General features: G+C 37.8%; 1 protein-coding gene across 1 annotated transcript in view; it reads right to left on the reverse strand.

Annotated features, from left to right (window-relative positions):
* The window catches only part of ADK (adenosine kinase), a 387,062-nt gene extending 369,493 nt beyond the window's left edge, over positions 1 to 17,569 (reverse strand). Inside the window, exon 1 of the mRNA XM_004680753.2 lies at positions 17,439 to 17,569. Within this exon, the coding sequence (XP_004680810.1) occupies positions 17,439 to 17,503 (65 nt within the window). The 5' untranslated portion in view covers positions 17,504 to 17,569. The remainder of the gene's footprint in view (positions 1 to 17,438) is intronic.
* Between the last annotated feature and the right edge of the window lie 120 nt (positions 17,570 to 17,689).

Here is a 17,689-nt window from a genome sequence, read left to right on the forward strand (position 1 = left end):
TTTGCAGCAACTTGGATGGAGCTGGAAAAGATCATGCTTAGTGAGATAAGCCAGAAAGAGAAAGAAAAATACCAATGGTTTCACTCATAGCAGGAGTATAATGGACTAGGCGAGAAAATAACAAAAATAATGAACAACCATATATCAGAGACATTTTGCGGGGGTGGAGTGGGGGAGGGAAGTGCACGGGATTATGGTGATGGCACACGGGTGACTTGGTGATGGGAAACCCGCGGGGATTACAATTGAGATGGAAAAAAAATGTACAAAATGATGTAAAAATAAACTGTTATAAAATAAAATAAATAAAAAAGAAAGAAATGGAATGAGGAGAATGACCAACATACAGAATGTGACTCTATAGTCTTGGCCTATGAATATCAGAAATTCAGCAAAAGATGCCCTGACTTAGAAATACCATGCAGAGAATCAGTAAAAACTGCAAGAACTGTAATGTGACAGTTGAGAGTTGTATCAATTTTAGCAAATCTCTCAGCTAAGCAGGGTTAGACAAAAAGAAGTGTTAAAAAAAGGAGAGAGAAACAACAGACCCAAAATGGAATCATTTGTACTAAGCCCCACATCAGCTAGCCTAAGCTTAATACCTTACCTCAAAGTAGTTTTTAACATCTCCCAGAAGTGTAACCGAAATATAATCTTTAATCTAGGAAGCTGGGGTTTCCTGGTCAGCAATAATGAGGAAATATGCCTAGAAGATCCCCTGTGTCCGTCCCCCCCCCCCCAAGAAAGATAATCCTGCCTGAAACAAGTCCCACTTCCCTTATCACATCCTCTATCTGGCTATAAAAACCTGCTATTCTGTATTTCTTTAAAGGTCCTTTCTGCATGCTAGATGGGATGCTGCCTTGTTCATGAGTCAGTTAATAAAGCCAATTAGATCTTGAAATTTACTTGGGTGAATTTTGTTATTTTAATATTTTTAAATGATACAGTTAAACACCATAATCAATTCATGACATAAAATGTCTTTTAACACAAAAATGTCTAAAAGACACCACAGATTAGATGATAGCCCTTAGGAGGTCCATCTTTCTATTTAAGGGAATGTTCTTGTTTTTATCATTTTTGAAAATACCACAGAACTGGTCTATAGTATTTAACAAATAGGCATTTAGGAATCATTCACTTAATAACTCAAATATTTATTTAACATGCACGCTCAAGACACAAGAAACTCAGCAACAATCATTAGCTGCCCTCATAGAATTTGTGTTATAGTGAGGGATACAGAAGAATAATGAAAGAAATATCAAATATCACAAGAGCTTTAAGCAGAGATTTTAAAGCAATAGATCAATATAGCCTTTTTCTAAGGCTCCTATAAACTGGGCAGTTAGGGAAGGCCTTGAGCAGGGGAAAAGCTGAGTGACAACAGCCAAATGTAGAAAGGGCATTCCAGACACAGCATCAAAATGGCAACAGAAAGCCTAGTAAGGAAAAAAGGCCTGAGAGATAATGGTTTGTGCTGAGGGAAAAAAAGCAAATCATCTTAGCTTTTATGAGCCTGAAGATGTTTTTTATTTCATTAGAAGCATGACAGGAAGTCACTATAATTGTTTTAAACAGAGGAATGACATGATGTTGCTTTGTTTTAAAAGATGCCCTTGAGAAAAACAAAACAAAACCCAACTCAGAAAAAAGTAAATAAAAGATCACCCTGGATATAGTACTGAATGTACAGCAGGAGCACAAAAGTAGGACCAGCTTTATGCAGTATTACAGATGACAAATAGCAGTGGTTTGAACCATGAAAACAGTGATGAACACAGAGAGAAGTAGTTAGACATGTTGGTGATAGAATGATAGGACTGGCTGGCAGACTAGACAAGGGGACTAAGGAAAAGAAAATAAAAAGTAATGCCTAGATTTAACACTAACAGGTAAATTTGAACTACACTTGCTAAATGATGCTGCTAAGGTAAATCGCAAGAGAGAAATTTAGAAGATGTTTTGGAGGAGATGCGGGATGGAGCTAGAGACTTGGGAAAACAGGTTTTTGTTTTGTTTTGTTTTGTTTTTAACTCCATAATGCCAACTGTTTTCTATTGAAAAACTAAAAATAAATTTCCAGAACTGTATATACAGTATCAGTTGAACAACATGCTGTAAAAAGTGAGCCATTCTACCTTGGCAGTTACTAGAATAGCCATAGGTGGTATGTGTGTATAAAATAAAGGGTAAAATTTACTCAGTGCTTAATACATACCAGACAGCATGCTATATATCTTCAAATTATGATCCATTGGCATTACAATCCTTCCAGGAAATAACTTACCATCATTTCACAAATGAAGATATTTCAAGTCAAAGAGATTAAAATAATTTGCTCAAAGCCAAACATTACAAAACAAAAAATCTGGACTTTGGTACTCTAACTTCAGAAATGGGGCTATTTGCCACTCTCTACAAAGTCACTAGAATAAAACCCAATAGTCTGAAATAAGTCTGACCTATTTACAAATATCCATTTTTCAGAATGCCACACTTTGATTTCACCACCCAAAAATGAAATAATCCAGTGTGTTTTCTGATTAACTGGAGCACCATATGAAATACTTTCAGAAACTGCTTTGCTTTACATCTATGTTCATATATAAATTAAATCTGAAGAACCAATGAATCTATCCATTTTTGTCTTTAATTTACAAGAGTCCTGTCACAAAGAATCATTTCTTATATTTCATTTTGACAATTCTGTCAAAATCACAACAGCAATTTTGATAAATAAAAACACTTCAACTGCTCAGTAAGAAACTGAAGCACACAATAAGTAGCATACGGCTAAAGCCAAATAAATCCCCTATGCCAAACATATATAGATTATGCAAATCAAATTTAGGTGTCCATAAAAATTACATATTATTTGCTGTCAAGATCTCTCAAGTCTCAGATGCTGAAGCCACTTGTTCAGAAAAGGTTCTGTCTTGTGAAAGGACTTATAAAGTTCTTGAGTAGATCTTTTTTCTAATGCCTAATAACTACCACTTTGTACATAAGATAAATACCATCCCAAATTGAAGACAAAGTTTTGCTTAAAAGAAAGTCTTTATAACTATTTCTACCTGACTGCTTTATAAATAATGGTACCAATTTAAAAAAAAATTATTGTTTGGTTTGGTTTTGGTGAAAAGTGGGACTGGGAAGGGAAAGGAAAAGATTTCTCACTCTTTCAAGTTTCAATAAAAACATAATAGCTTCAGACTGCATGTAAAAGAAGTAATTCGAAGGTAATTTTCAGGTATTGTAAAAAGGCAACTCCCTTGGCATGCCAAATAGACTTTAGGTAGTATTAGGTAGCAACTTTAAGACCCTGACCCTATAGATATTTTTAAACCTTAAACACTTTCTTCAATAACCAAAAGCATTCAGTATTACAAGGAAAAATAATCTACATATTTAAATTGAATGTTGAACTTTGAAACCAAAATAAATACAGCCCCAATGTTTATATTCCCTCATCTTTCAAGGGGGAATAAGAGAATTAAAAGTTTATTTGTTATTAATCATGCTTTTCTAAATTAATTTACCATAATTCCATAATTATGGCTATTAAAAAATAGCCATACTTTCTTGAAGATTAAAGGTCTATGTTTCTTCCCCTTGAATTTGAATTACCCTGTGACTTCTTTGATCAATAGAGCATTGGTGTTAGACCAGATTTCAGATTAACAAGAAGTGGACTGCCAGTTCTGCTTAGGTCTCCTGGAGTCCCAGCCAGCTATGTAAAAAGTTGAACTACAAGAATGTATGAAGAGGCCTTCACACTACATCAAGAGGAACAGGTGCCCAGTTGAACTGAAATTTCCAGCATTTGTCACCAAAGATGAGCAAGTGAATAAAGGCACTTAAATGCTACAGATCAGACCTGTTGTTAGCTAAATACCTCCAAATGACCCTATTTACAACACAAGCCAGAAGAATCAACCTGATAAGCTGTTTCTGAATTCCTGACCCACAAAGTCATGAGATCTTATGACATGATTGTTATTTTAAATCACTAAATTTTGGTTGAGAAAACCAAACTCCCTCTGAAAAATACCATTTGCTTTGCAACCTCATTGTAACCATAGCAGAAACAATGTTTCACTATAATCAGTGCACTGATAGGAAATCTATCTACCTTTTATAAAATACCAACTGTGGGGCCCTCCCTGGTGGTGCAGCAGTTAAAGCACTGCACTAAGAAGCTAAAGCCACTTCCTCATGAGTTCCATCCCTGCCTGCCCTGGAGGAGATCCACATGGCTCGGCAGACCTCTCCTGACCCGTCCACTACTCCCCTCAGCAGTGTACTTCATAGATCTGCCTGTTCTGCTCCCCACTTTGTCTCTGGTTAAGCCTCCCACTGCCCCTGCACCTCTGACCTGTACCCCAGTTCTGCATACACAAATAAATAAATCTTAAAAAAAAAAAAATACCAACTGTGGTCCAGCCACTATGAAAAGCTGGGTGGAGATTCCACAGAACACTAAAAATGAATCTACTTTTTGATTTAGCACTTCCACTCTTAGTAATCATCCCAAAGGACACAAAACCACTAATTCAAAAGGAAACCTTCACTCTTATGTTTGCTGCAAGATACAGAAACAACTCAAATACCCCAATGGAATGAATGAATGAAAAAATTGTGCTATATTTACACAATGGAATATTACTCTGTGATCAAAAAGATTAACTCATGCCAATTACAGCAACATGAATATAGCTGAAGGAATTATAATAGCTGAAATAAGTCAGAGGACAAGACAATAATTGGATGGTCTCACTTAAATGGGTAATACAGATAATAAGGGATTAAGTCACAGCACTATGAGGCTATTTACTGCCACTGAAGTATGAGTTTGATCCTCAGTCCCAGAGGTGACCCACATGACTCAAAAGACCTCTCCTGTCTCTCCCACTGCTCTCCTCAGCAGTGTATTTCAGTCAGTCTGCCTGTTCTGCTTCCTACTCTGTCTCTGGTGAATCCTCTCTCCCTTGGCACCTCTGGCCTGCATCCCAGCTCTTGCATGCATAAGTAAATCCTTTAAAATAAAAGAAAGGATAAAACGAGTAAGCTGACCATAGATCTAAAGCATACAGCAAGGGAAAGGGGTGTCAAAACAGAGGAGAGAAAAGCACAAGGGAATATAGTGATAGTTCATAGATGATATGGTTGCAGGAGAATTATGGGAATTACATCTGAGGGGAGAATCTGATCATTGTTCAAAAATGAAGTATCAGTTGCGCAACACCCAGCTCCTTTACAGACTTGTATGAATGCACAAACAAATCTAGACACAAAACTTACTAGGACACAGGTTCCTGATTCCTAGCCCCAAGCTCTTTTCCTCACACCAACAGCACGTAAGTGTTACAGTTCATAACAAAAAATTTCTTGCAAACTCACATAGACACCTCAAAGCTGAGTAAAAAGCTGAGAAAGAAAAAGCTAAGAATTCAAACTTTTTCTTTTTTTACCACCTTTTATACCTCCCCTTTCCTGCTCACAGATCTATTTTCCTCCTACTTTCCTTTCCCTCAGGTTATCAAACACTATGAAGTTATGATTTTTAAATATCAGTTGAATTTAATAAAATATAGTATTCCTATTCTTAAAACTAGGCTAATGGAACAGTCTATCATTTCCCTTAAAAGCCTGCTCTTTTTTTTTTTTTTGGTAAGCAGTCCTAGACTAATTGTGACTGTAGGTCATTTTTAATGAAAATCAATTCTTTTGGCCCTCCCTGGTGGCATATTGGGTTAAGAAGCAGCACTGCAAGCTATGCAAGCTAGCCGCAGCTGCTTCAGTGCAAGTATGATCCTGGGCCAGGGAAGTGATCCACATGACGCAGCAGACCTTTCCTGTCTCACCCACTGCTCCCCTCAGCAGTGTACTTCATTGATCTGCCTGTTCTGCTCCACACTGGATCTCTGGTGAATCCTCTCATGGTCCCTGTACCTCTGGCCTGTACCCCAGCTCTGCATGCATAAATAAATAAATCTTTAAAAAAAAATGAGTTCTCTCATTCCCATTTCAGATCTGTAGAACATTTTTATAGAACTGTAAATTATTAAGAGTATTAAAAGATTGATAGTTTTTTAGAAGATTACTAGCATTTGTTTAATGTGTAACATAGCAATACATTTTTTAAGAACCTGGTTAATTTTTTTAATCCATTGTTGATTCCCATTATAGTTCAAACAATGACTAAATATTCTAACTGAAACTAAAAGTACTAAAATAAGATGAAATTTGCCTAAAATAAATTCAATGAGCAATCAATTTGCAAAGCCTATCATTACATATATCCCATAAGAGGCTATATATGCTTGGGAGGTAGGGGAAAGGTAGTAAGAAAACATCCAAAACAAAGTTACTAAATATACTGCCACATAATTTCTTTAAACAATGGCTATCTACCACAGACAGAACTTACTCTAACAAGTTCTCAAATTGTAGCTTCATAGTGTAATACAAAGAGCAAGAAATGTGATCAGAGGTGCTGAGTGAAATGTGGGCTCACTATTGAAGGACCTTAACCTCTCTAGGTCTATTTTTCTCAGCTGAAAACAGTTACCTGGTAGCCTTTGCTAGGATTAAATAAGAGAAAGCATGTGAAAATGTTTGATACATTCTTTAAATGTTATTCTTTTAAAAAAAATATATGAAAGAAAACCACTACTTTGTTTCTTTTTTCTAAGTGGTAGAATAGAAAACTTACTATTTGGTATCAAATCTTGCCTCAGATACACAATATTTATTTAACTAATTAGTCCTGTTAACTGACTGATCACTTAACCCTTCTAGGCTTCTCTCAACTGCACAGTGTAAACTTTAGACCCTGCTTATGAATAACCTCATCAGGTAATAACACTCTAGAGCCTAAAACATGTTCAAAGAGTTTTCAAGAAATTGTGAACTATAATTTCAAACCCACTAATTCTGAGATTTGCTGTTATCACACCCCAGTTCCATGATTTGCAGGAAAACTCAGTTCTGGGAAGTGCCACCCTACCTGGGATTCACATTCTCTCACCTTTTCTTCCACCCCCCCTCCCAGCCCCCCACCCACTTTCCTCAGTATTTCCAAGCAACCTTTGGAAATACCAAAGTAGTTTCTCCAAAGAAAAGGATAGGGGTGCCAGATTTAACCTGTTTCAATAGTTTAAAGACTCACCATCTTGGCTAAAAAGAAATAGAACCCTGCCTGACTTAATATCTACAGGGTATTAACAAGTCCTCTCAGGAATGTAGTTTGTTACGTTTCCCATAGAACTGAGGTCAAAGATCGCTGAGCTGTGGTATGTGTGTGTGTTTCTATCAGTGGGAAAATGTACTCCTCTCTCCCTTGTTTGTGGTTTGTGCTAAATCTAGAAGAATGCTAAAGAAGAAATTCATGTCTAACCTAGCAGGCTAAACAAAGATAACTAAGGATCAGTGCTTAGAAGTCTAGAAATTTACTTATTTCTCTACAGAAATATGTATGTCTCTTATAATACTCAAACAGGAATGAATGCACAAACTTACCAATTAGAGAACTTATATTCCCTTCCTCCAAAACATAAATTATTAATTTATTTTTTACTAAAATGCTATTTTTTAAGTTTTATTTTTATTTATTTATGCAAACAAGAACTGGGAGGTTAGCCAGAGGTGCAGCGGGTTGTGGGGGGAGGGAGCCAGGGCGAGAGGATTCACCAGAGACAGAGTGGGGAGCAGAATAGACAGACTGAATGAAATACACTGAGGGGAGCAGCAGGTAAGCAGGGGGGCACAGCAAATAAGCAGAAGGGATCTGCTGTGCCATATGAGGGTCAGCTTCCTGGCCAGGAATTGAACTCATGCTACTTAGCTTGATAGTGCACTAAAACTTTAACCTCTTGCACCACCAGGAAGGTCCCCCTAAAATATAAATTTTATTACTAAACATTTGGTACCTTTAAATGAAAATAACAATGTATGTTTTACTATAGTATTTCAAATTTAAAGAATTAAGTACTATATTTTCAGATGAGATGTGCTAAGTAAAACAAGGCTAAGGAGACTTTTGTCAGCATAATTTAATGTGCATCGACATCTATCTCATGTTAAATTGTAATATAATCAGTTCATCTTGAGTGTATGAGGACATAAAGAAGGGTGTAAATCCGAGTCACTTCTACAGCTTAACACCTCTAGTCATCAAAAAAGCTAATAACTAAAAATGATATCTAAGATCTCAGCTGTGTAGGAAAAAGTTTCTCAAAAACTCTATTTTGGGATAAATCTATAATTCCTCAGACATGCTATGAAACAACAAAAACGCTCAAATTTATGTGGCTTAGCTTCAAAGACAACACCTTTTAAAAAAAAAAAAAAGATTTATTTATTTGTTCATACAGAACTGGGGTACAGGCCAGAGGCTCAGGGGCAGCGAGAGGCCTCACCAGAGACAGAGCAGGGAGCAGAACAGGCAGATCTATGAAGAACATTGCTGAGGGGAGCAGCGGGCAGGCCAGGAGAGGTCTGCCACACCATGTGGTCACCTCTGGGCAGGCTGGAATCAAATTCATGAGGGGGTGGCTTTAGCTTCTCAGTGCTGTGCTTTAAACCACTGTGCCACCAGGGAGGGCCAAAGACAACACCTTTTAACTGCTTGTTTTTAAAGAGTAATTTTCTTGCAATTGAATTTGTTTAGTCAAAAACATGGTTTTTCAGACTTCAAGATCTAGAGCTCAGTGAATAAGACATAGTTTATTGTGTTAGTATTAATCCTAAGGATTTTTTTTTTAAGATTTATTTTTATTTCTCTATGCATACAAGAAATGGGGTGTAGGCCAGAGTTGTGGCCGGTGAGAGGATTCACCAAAAACATGTTGATCTACTGAAATACACTGCTGAGGGGAGCAGCAGGAGAGACAGGAGAGGTCTGCTACACCAAGTGGGTTAGCTGGGGATCGAACTCATGCTGCAGAAGCTGGCAATAACTGATAGTGCTGAGACTTAATCCCTTGTGCCAACCATCACAGAGCCCCTAAACCTAAAGGTATTTGAAAAGTTTAAGACCACTGAATTTGATGGTTCTGCTATATTTTGTCTTCAGTGACCTCTTCAGGATGGTCAATAAATACAAACCTGATAATCAATGATATATCACCCCCCACCAAATAAACAATTCTATATTAGCAAGAAGAAAACAATGATCATAGGTCCTTAATAAAATGTTACTGTTTATATAGAAGTGTATTTTGAAAGAATTTTTTCCCCAGGAAAAATTCAATAAAGAATTATTATAGTCAAAGCTTATAGGAATTATCAGAAAGAACAGAAATGCAGTATTAGAGCACTTCTTTGCCTCTACTGTACTTGAGTATTAGATTTATTTTGCACAGAAGCTCATTGCATGCAATGAGAAAAATGAAAGACACATAGAACAAAAGCCATAAAGTGTTTTCAGATAAGGTCCTCTCAAAAAACTCTCATAAATAGGTAAGAATTTACAGCTATCCATGAATCCATTTTTTACCAATGAATACTGTAAATATAACCTTAAAACATTTTTATAAAGAGTTAAGAATTCATTCACTCAACAAAAACTTAGAGACTATTATGTTTTAATGAAGTAATTAGTTATGAGACATTAAAATTTCTAAAACTAGTTTCCTGGCTTCAAGAAGAAATAGGCGAGATAAAACATGTACATACTGTACCTAACAATAATGCAAACAGTCAGAGGAGTCATATCCAGCTTGGATAAGTAGGCGAGTTTTATAGAGCAGACTTTGGCTGGACCTTGAGGATGAGTGGGTGGCTTTCTTGTTTTCATAAATATTTTCTAAACATACTATAATAGATTTTTCTCTTGCTGGGGGAATGAAACCACATCACTCTTGGTGGAAGTGACTTAGTGTCCTCCTCAACATCCATCTTCTCCACCACATATACAAATATGACTGGTTCATAAACCCATATGCTTCCGCAATTGGTCAAAATCCTCACTTCTGATGTGTGGCCATTGCTATGATGGGTGTGTAGCCTAGCTAGGTAGGAATGTTCAGAGCATTCTCAAAACTAATACATGGATGTATTAAAGTCTCTTCTATTGGGCTCAAAAAATGATGGCTTAGGGTTGAAAAATGCCATCTTTCCTGTTACATTGAGATGGACTGTGTAAGAAAAGAATCCAAGACCACAGAACATTAGAAGTAAAGATACACTATAGAATGATTCACATTTCTCTAGACTTACCAGTTAAGTGAATAGAGTCCCTTAGGGACTTAAAAACTGCTCTACTAAGGAAATACTGAAGTTCAGCCTCAGCCTCGCAAAGGTAAATAGCGAAGTAACCAATTCAATACCATTTCCTATTAGCCTTAATTTTATGATTGACAATGATCACACAAGCTACCTTCATATCTATAATCCTGTGTTTCAGGTAACACAGCAGAATAGCAGGATTTACTAATAACTAAATGAGACTTGCTGACAAAATAGTGATATTGTTAATAAAGTAACCTAACTGATGTGCCTTGAGAAGGCAATAATTGTTTATATGACAGTTGCTGTATATATTTTCTTACTCTGTTCTACAGAAGATACTGAAATCATCCTGCATGCAATAAAGTCAAAATACAAAATGGAATGTCAGGTGTTCTTATATTGAAAATCAATTACATAGCTTTCTAGATAAATACATTAAAAAAAATAATTGTATGAAGGCACAAGTACAAACAGAAATGTCAGAAGCAAAACATGTGAGAGCAACATCCTTAAATCTTCTTTGGAAAATATAAGGAATTTATCTTTTTTGAGCAGTAAGTCAAATTTAGTTTGTGAGACCACTTCAGTGAAATACACTTCCAAACCTCAAGTTTAAGAGTTGAAGTTCTATTAGTCAGTTATGATTGCAGAAAGAAAAGCCTACTAACTCAATGACATAAATAGTACCAGTATTGTACTAAAAAGAGATCTTTGAAATATGCATCAATTTAGTATCTCAAAAGTGAATAGTAGGGACAATAGGGAAAATCTAGCAACCTACTAAGATGAAAAATTAGAGTTTACACACAGCCTTTAAAAACTGAATATTTAAATTTCAATAAAGGTTCACACTCCCTTTATTATTCCTTAGGGCAAGCTTTGTTTTGAAGCCAGAATTTTATGGAATTCAAAAATTATGGATTTTATGAAGATAACAAACTTTACTTACTATATATTTTGTAAAGCGCCCACAAAGCTTTCATTTAGCACACTATTAACAGACTAATATTTCCACAGCAAAACATACACCTTTCTGTCAGAAAGTAAATACTACAGAGTCTCATATCAGTTTAAGTGTTGCTACCAAATTAATCCATCTCAACTGTATTTTAAGATTTATTTATTTATGCATAGGAAGGGGTGTGTGTGAGAGAGAGGGAGAGAAAGAGAGGATTCACCAGAGACAGAGTGGGGAAAGTAATAGGTAGACTAAGCAAAATACACTGCTGAGAGGAGCAGCGGGAGAGACAGGAGAGGTCTGCGGTGCCATGTGGGTCACCTCTTTGGCCTGGGATGGAACACTGTGGCAGTGGCAGAGGATAGTTTCATAGTGCTGCACTTTAGATGCTTGCATTTAAAGAGGAGGCCCTCCTTTCAATTATTTTTAAAGCTTCCAGTTTTCACAGATCTTGAGATTTCAGATAAATACATGGAAAGATTACAACATGTAATAAAATCATAGTAGTTCTTTTCAAAAGTTTTATATTTATTTGACATTTCAGGAGTCCATTTTGTAATGATGACATTTAGCTAAATGTCACCCAGTGTTTGGCCAAAATATGTATTCAAGCACATCAAGTTTGTCCATTTAAAAATCACAAGTTCTAATATACATATTCAGTATATAAAAGTTGGAAAAATTAAAAATAAAGAAAAGTCTGGGAATTTTTCAGCTATCATTTCTTCCATTGTGGACTACTCATTATATACATTATTCCTTCCTTTTGGAACTCTGCCAGATGTAGTTGTTGTTAATCAATGTATATATTTTTTCCAATTTATATTTCATATCTCAATTTCTCTATACTATATCTGGGTGAATTACTCAGCACTCTCTTTCAACTCATCAATTTATCCTTGAAATGTTTGGTGTAGAGTTTTTATTTCAAAAATGCCATTTTTTCTTTTATATAGCTATTTTTATATATCTACCTAGTTTTGATCACTTTCTTTTTTTACTATTTATTTTTGAATTTTTATTTATATTTCCATAGGAGAATGGGGTGCAGGCTAGAGGTACAGGGGGTGAGAGGATTCATCAGAGTCAGAGTGGAGAACAGAACAGGTGGATCTACCAAAATACAGTGATGGGGGAGCAGTAGGTGAGACAGCAGAGGTCTGCTGTCCCATATGTAAGCGAGCAACCTGGCCAGGGATTGAACTCAGGCCAGAGAGATGACAGCACTGAGAACTAAGCCCTAGGCCACCAAGGAGGCTCACAATATATATATAGCTAGTTACTTTTTTAATCTTTGTAAATCTTTTTTAATCTTTGTATTTTGAAACTGCTCTAATAATTTCATTTCATTTTGAGTGAATTTATTTCCCTGTGGTTGGTTATGTTTATTCTAAGTAACAGTCATCTCCATATGCTCACAGGCTTAGACTTTCCCAGAGCCCATGACCTTGAAGTTTTGTGTTCTTCTACTACATGATAGGGGGGAAAATTACAGTTCCTAACTCTGAGCCATCTGGCAGCTAGGCCACCTCTGTGCAACTTCAGGTCCCACTTTTTAAAGTAACAGTCAGGAGTAGACACTACCAGCCACACCTCAGTTCCCTGTTTCATCTGGTAAATCTGATCCCACCTCGCCTGAGTAGAGCTGTTTCCACCAGTACCTCAACCTACAGTCCAACTGCATGTTTCCTTGCTGTGTTAGTTTCTGGGGATGTTTATCTTGTTACTGTCTGTAGCTATATCTTTTCATTTTTTTTCTTTTAATTTGTAATTGCTGTGTTTTAAGCAAAGTAGGAAACCAAAGCAGGTCAAACAGTACCAAAATAATAATAGTTAACATTGATTGTAGACTTATAATATACCAATTTTATATTTATTTTCTCATGAAGTTTTTTCAAAAATCTTTTCAGGTAGACACTATTATATTCATTTTATAGGTGAGAAAACAAAGGCATGCCATCAATAAGCAGTCCTCTCCAAAATACCAGCTAACTAAGGCAAAGAATAAACGACACCAGATATTTGATACTAGAGACCATACTCATAACCAGTGGCTTCCATCCTTACCAGGAAGTTCTTTTTAATTTTGAATCTTTGTCTTTTTTTCTCCTTACTTAACTACGAATACTTTGCACAGTCAGGATTTTAATCAATGGAAGGGAAGTGGAGCCATATTCCAGATAGAAAGATCAGGTTCATTTCTTATTCAATGTTATTCAGTGTAGGCCTGAAGGATATAGAGATGGAAAGATCACACATGCCAACGTGCCCAGTACAAAGCCTGGGCCCCCTATGCCTTGTCTACTTTCAGACAAAACCATCTGTAGTCTCCCAATAGAAGGAGATCTCTACCTCCAAACACACTTTCCTATAAAGTCAGATATTCTACTTCATCCCCTGTTTAATGCCTCATTATTTTTCAGAACACTCAGGTATCATTTTTCCCAAACTCTACTCATTTCCCAAAGGAAGGATAGCATCTGAGTCTCATCACTCTCTATGTACATGCCTGATTTTTAGGACCATGTCCAAAATATCAGGCACTTGAAAAACTGACTAAAAGAATAGACATAGTATGTGTTCAGCAAGTCTTGGAAGAAACTACCCTCTTAGAGACAACTGCTAAAGAAATGAAGTTGGATGGGAAGTCCAAAGGAAAAAAAAACTAGGTGGCCCTAAATAAAGGTAATTACAGAACATCTTCAACTAGGGAATAGCTCCCAAAGTGCCTCTTGACTTTTTTCAGCACTAAATAACTCACCTGTAACACAGCTATCATCACTCCTACCCCACTGATTAAATGGCATAGCATATGTAAAGCACCTACTATAATGCCTGGCACTCAATGTTCCCTTCTGTTTCCCTACCTAATATTTCATTGTAATTTTAATAACTGCTGCAGTCTCTGAAATGCAATCCAGTCTAGAAAAATAATGACTCTTTGAGAAAGGAAGTCTAGATTTATCAGATGTTCTTCCCTAGAACACTTTTTTCAATCTCAACACTATTGTCAATTTTGTTCACATAATTCTGTGCATTGTAGTTTCCTGTGCATTGCAAAATGTTTAGCAGTATTCTTGAACTCCACCTTCTAGACATAAGTAGCACTCCCACCAAAATTGTCTCCAAATGTCTCTTGATGGTATGGAAGAAGGGGGAAGGGGGAAGAGAGAATTCTCTCTGGCTGATAACTATTACCCAAGAGCTAACTAAACTTCTGACAAAGTCCTAAGTCCTTTCCCTAACACCTGCAAAAGTCCCATAAATTTATTTGTCCCCTCTGGCTGATTCTACACATTCAATTATGACCTTTTAAGTCATTCTCAAAAGTTAACCAAAACTGGGCCTGCCTGGTGGCACAGGATTTAAAGTTTCAGCGCTATCAAATTATCACCAGCCACTGCAGCATGAGTTTGATCCCCAGCCAGGGAGCTGACACACATAAGGAGCAGCAGATGTCTCCTGTCTTGCCTGATGCTCCCCTCAGCAGTGTATTTCAATAGACCCACTTGTTCTGCTCTCCACTCTCTGGTGAATCCACTCACCCTCCCCCCAAGAACTCTGGCCTACACCCCAGTTCTTGTATGCATGAACAAATAAAACTAAATCTTAAAAAAAAAAAAGCTAATCAAAACTGGTAGCTAGACCCCTAGCTGCCACGCAAGCCATCATAATGCAGGCAGTCTAAACACAAAGTACTTCATCATGCTGCAACCATGAAAGCCAAACTGATATAGTGAAAGCAGCAGTCAATCCCAAGAGGTCTTCACACAAAATTAAACAATCTGTCCCAGTACTCAAGTGGCTAATCATTTAATTTCGTATCCACGTATGGTAGTAGAGATTGCATAAAATGAGTTTTAGTTGCCTAAGGATTTCACAAGTTTTAAGCAGATACTAATCACATACAAAATATAAGAAAGAATTATTATGTTTCATAGGCTAGTATATTACAGCAGTATAAAAATTTATGCATACTAACCAGAGCAAAACAAGACCAAGGGTTTCCCTAGTGGGTTAAGTGTCAGTGCTACCACTGTGGACCCTGAGTTCAATCTCTGACCAGTATATTTTCAGTACCTCTGCCTGTTCTGCTCCCCACTCTGTCTCTGGTGAATCCTCTCAACCCCTTCCCTCTGGCCCGTATCCCAGTTTTTCTACACAAAAACAAGTTTAAAAAAAAAAGTAGAGAAAAACTGAGTTTACAGTTAGTTAACTAGGACTATTTTTAACATATTGCTTGATAAGTATAGCATGGTATTAAATACAAACTTGGAATCAGAATACTTGAATTAAAACCTGAATTCCATCGCTTATTAGGTAGGTGACCTTATTAAGGTAGGTGACCTTAATCAATTTTTTCAACCTTTTCAGGGCCCGTTTCCATGTTGGTGAAATGGAGTCAATTTTAATATGAACCTTGTGGAGTTGTAGGATTAAAAGACTTAAAATAGGCCCTCCCTGGTGGTGCAGCAGGTTAAAGCACAGCACTAAGAAGCTAAAGCCATTTCTGCATGAGTTTGATTCCTGCCTGCCCAGGAGATCCACATGGCTCAGCAGACCTCTCCTGACCCGACCAGCCCGCTGCTCCCCTCAGCAGTGTACTTCATCCATCTGCCTGTTCTGCTCTCTTCTCTGTCTCTAGTGAATCCTCTCACCCTCCACATCTCTGGCTTGTACCCCAGTTCCATATGAATAAATAAATAAATCTTTAAAAAAAAAAAAAAGACTTTAAGTAAAGTGCTGAAACAGTCGTTAGCACATACATACCTAAGAATCAAACATATTATTAATAGTTATTAATTTTTAATGCATCAGCAAAGAAAATCACAACTTGGGTAACTATATAAAAGTATGCACAAGTCAATCAAACAATAACTACTACCCAGACGCTCCGGTTTCACATTTCAATTTCTTAACTGTTTCATTTGGGCTTCAATTACTCATCTGTAAATAGGAAAAGAGTTTTGAAAATGGGTCAGCATAGGAAAATCTAAGAGCCGTATGTTTACCAGGATGGTAGGGAAAAACTGCATCTGTCTTCCAGTTTAGGAGAATGAGCTTTGTGAAGGAGGTGCCTTTTAAGGAAATTAATAATGGGCTGCGGAAGGAAAGCACATGCCTTGAACACAAGTAGGCCTGATTCAAAAATCTTTGCTTTACTCCAAATATAGTTTAAAGGCTTACAACAAAAATAAAACATCCTGATTTATTTTAAAAAGAAAGTTTATTTTCTAGGAATAACATAGGTACACTAACCTGTTGATGGTAATGAGAATACACTGAAGGAATTGACAGGTATTCAGAACAACAGAACACACCACTAGGACCTAAGTAACCTTTTCTCTTCAATAGTGAATGATTCATTCTTTCAGAAATGAAGAAAGGCGATGCAGGAAGAAATGAGATTTGTCTTGTATAATCAGAAGTTCCCAACAGTTTTAAATCAGTTTGATGTATCTATTTTTAGATAGAAAATTACTGCCTTCCAACGAACATTTCAAAATCAAGGACTGTGCAGGGTGCACTTAACACTTATTAGGAAGGAATGATTTTAACAACCAAAAAAAACTTTTAATAAGTAAAGTTGCAGCATCAACTACATGTGAAGCAGGTGTTAGGGAAGGAAAATTTTCCAAAAAGTGCAAAGAAAAATCAACCTTTCCTAACACTCAGCCAAATGCCGTTGGCGCCAAGCCTCAGCGGCGGGATCTGGGGTTTCAGTTAGGTCTTCAAAGGTGCCAACTTTCAGAGTGCGCCCGGAAAAGATGAAGGAGCCCTCCCGCAACACTTTACAAATAATATCCATCATTTTTGTCTTTGCCTCAGAGTAAAGCATTCTCTCGCTCTCCTCGTTATTCCCCAGGAAAGATATGTTGACCGAGTATGACTCTCCTCTGGTCCGGTCCTCCAGGGTCGCAGCAGCCCAGCCGGAGCTGGCTCCCACGTGGCGCCCGCAGCTGCCCACAGCGGGTACGGCCCCCCTCCGTCCGACGCTCGGATTGGTCAAGGGTGTTCGGAGCAGCTCCGGAGCAGACCGCTACTTGGTCAGACAAACCCGGCGGGCTCCGAGCAAGGGACAGCAGCCAACCCGGCAGCTCTCCAAGCTGCGGGTCCTGCACGTTGGCCCCACGCCGGCAGCCAAGACACCACCCACCGCCCGGGCCATGCAACCCCACGTGGGGTCTGGTTAAAGGCAGGCACCGTCTCCCTCCACCCTATGTCAGGTTGCGCTCACCTCAGCGTTCGCGGAGCCTCCACCTTCTGCTTTTTGGGCTTTGGTTCTTCCTCAGCAGCTGCCATCTTCACGCTCCCACCCTACTTCGGAGCCAGCTCGCGCCCCACCCCTTTGGCACTCTAGCCCCGCCCCTTCCCTGCCGCACGGCCTCATTTGCCTCCTAACCCCGCCCCCCGACTCCGCCCAGTCCGTGCCTCTCCCATCCTCAGCCATTGGCCCTATAGCTAGGCCCCACCCCCTGAAATACACAC

Source organism: Condylura cristata, unplaced genomic scaffold, assembly GCF_000260355.1.
Source record: "Condylura cristata isolate star-nosed mole 26May11 unplaced genomic scaffold, ConCri1.0 scaffold00011, whole genome shotgun sequence".
NCBI lineage: Eukaryota > Metazoa > Chordata > Mammalia > Eulipotyphla > Talpidae > Condylura > Condylura cristata.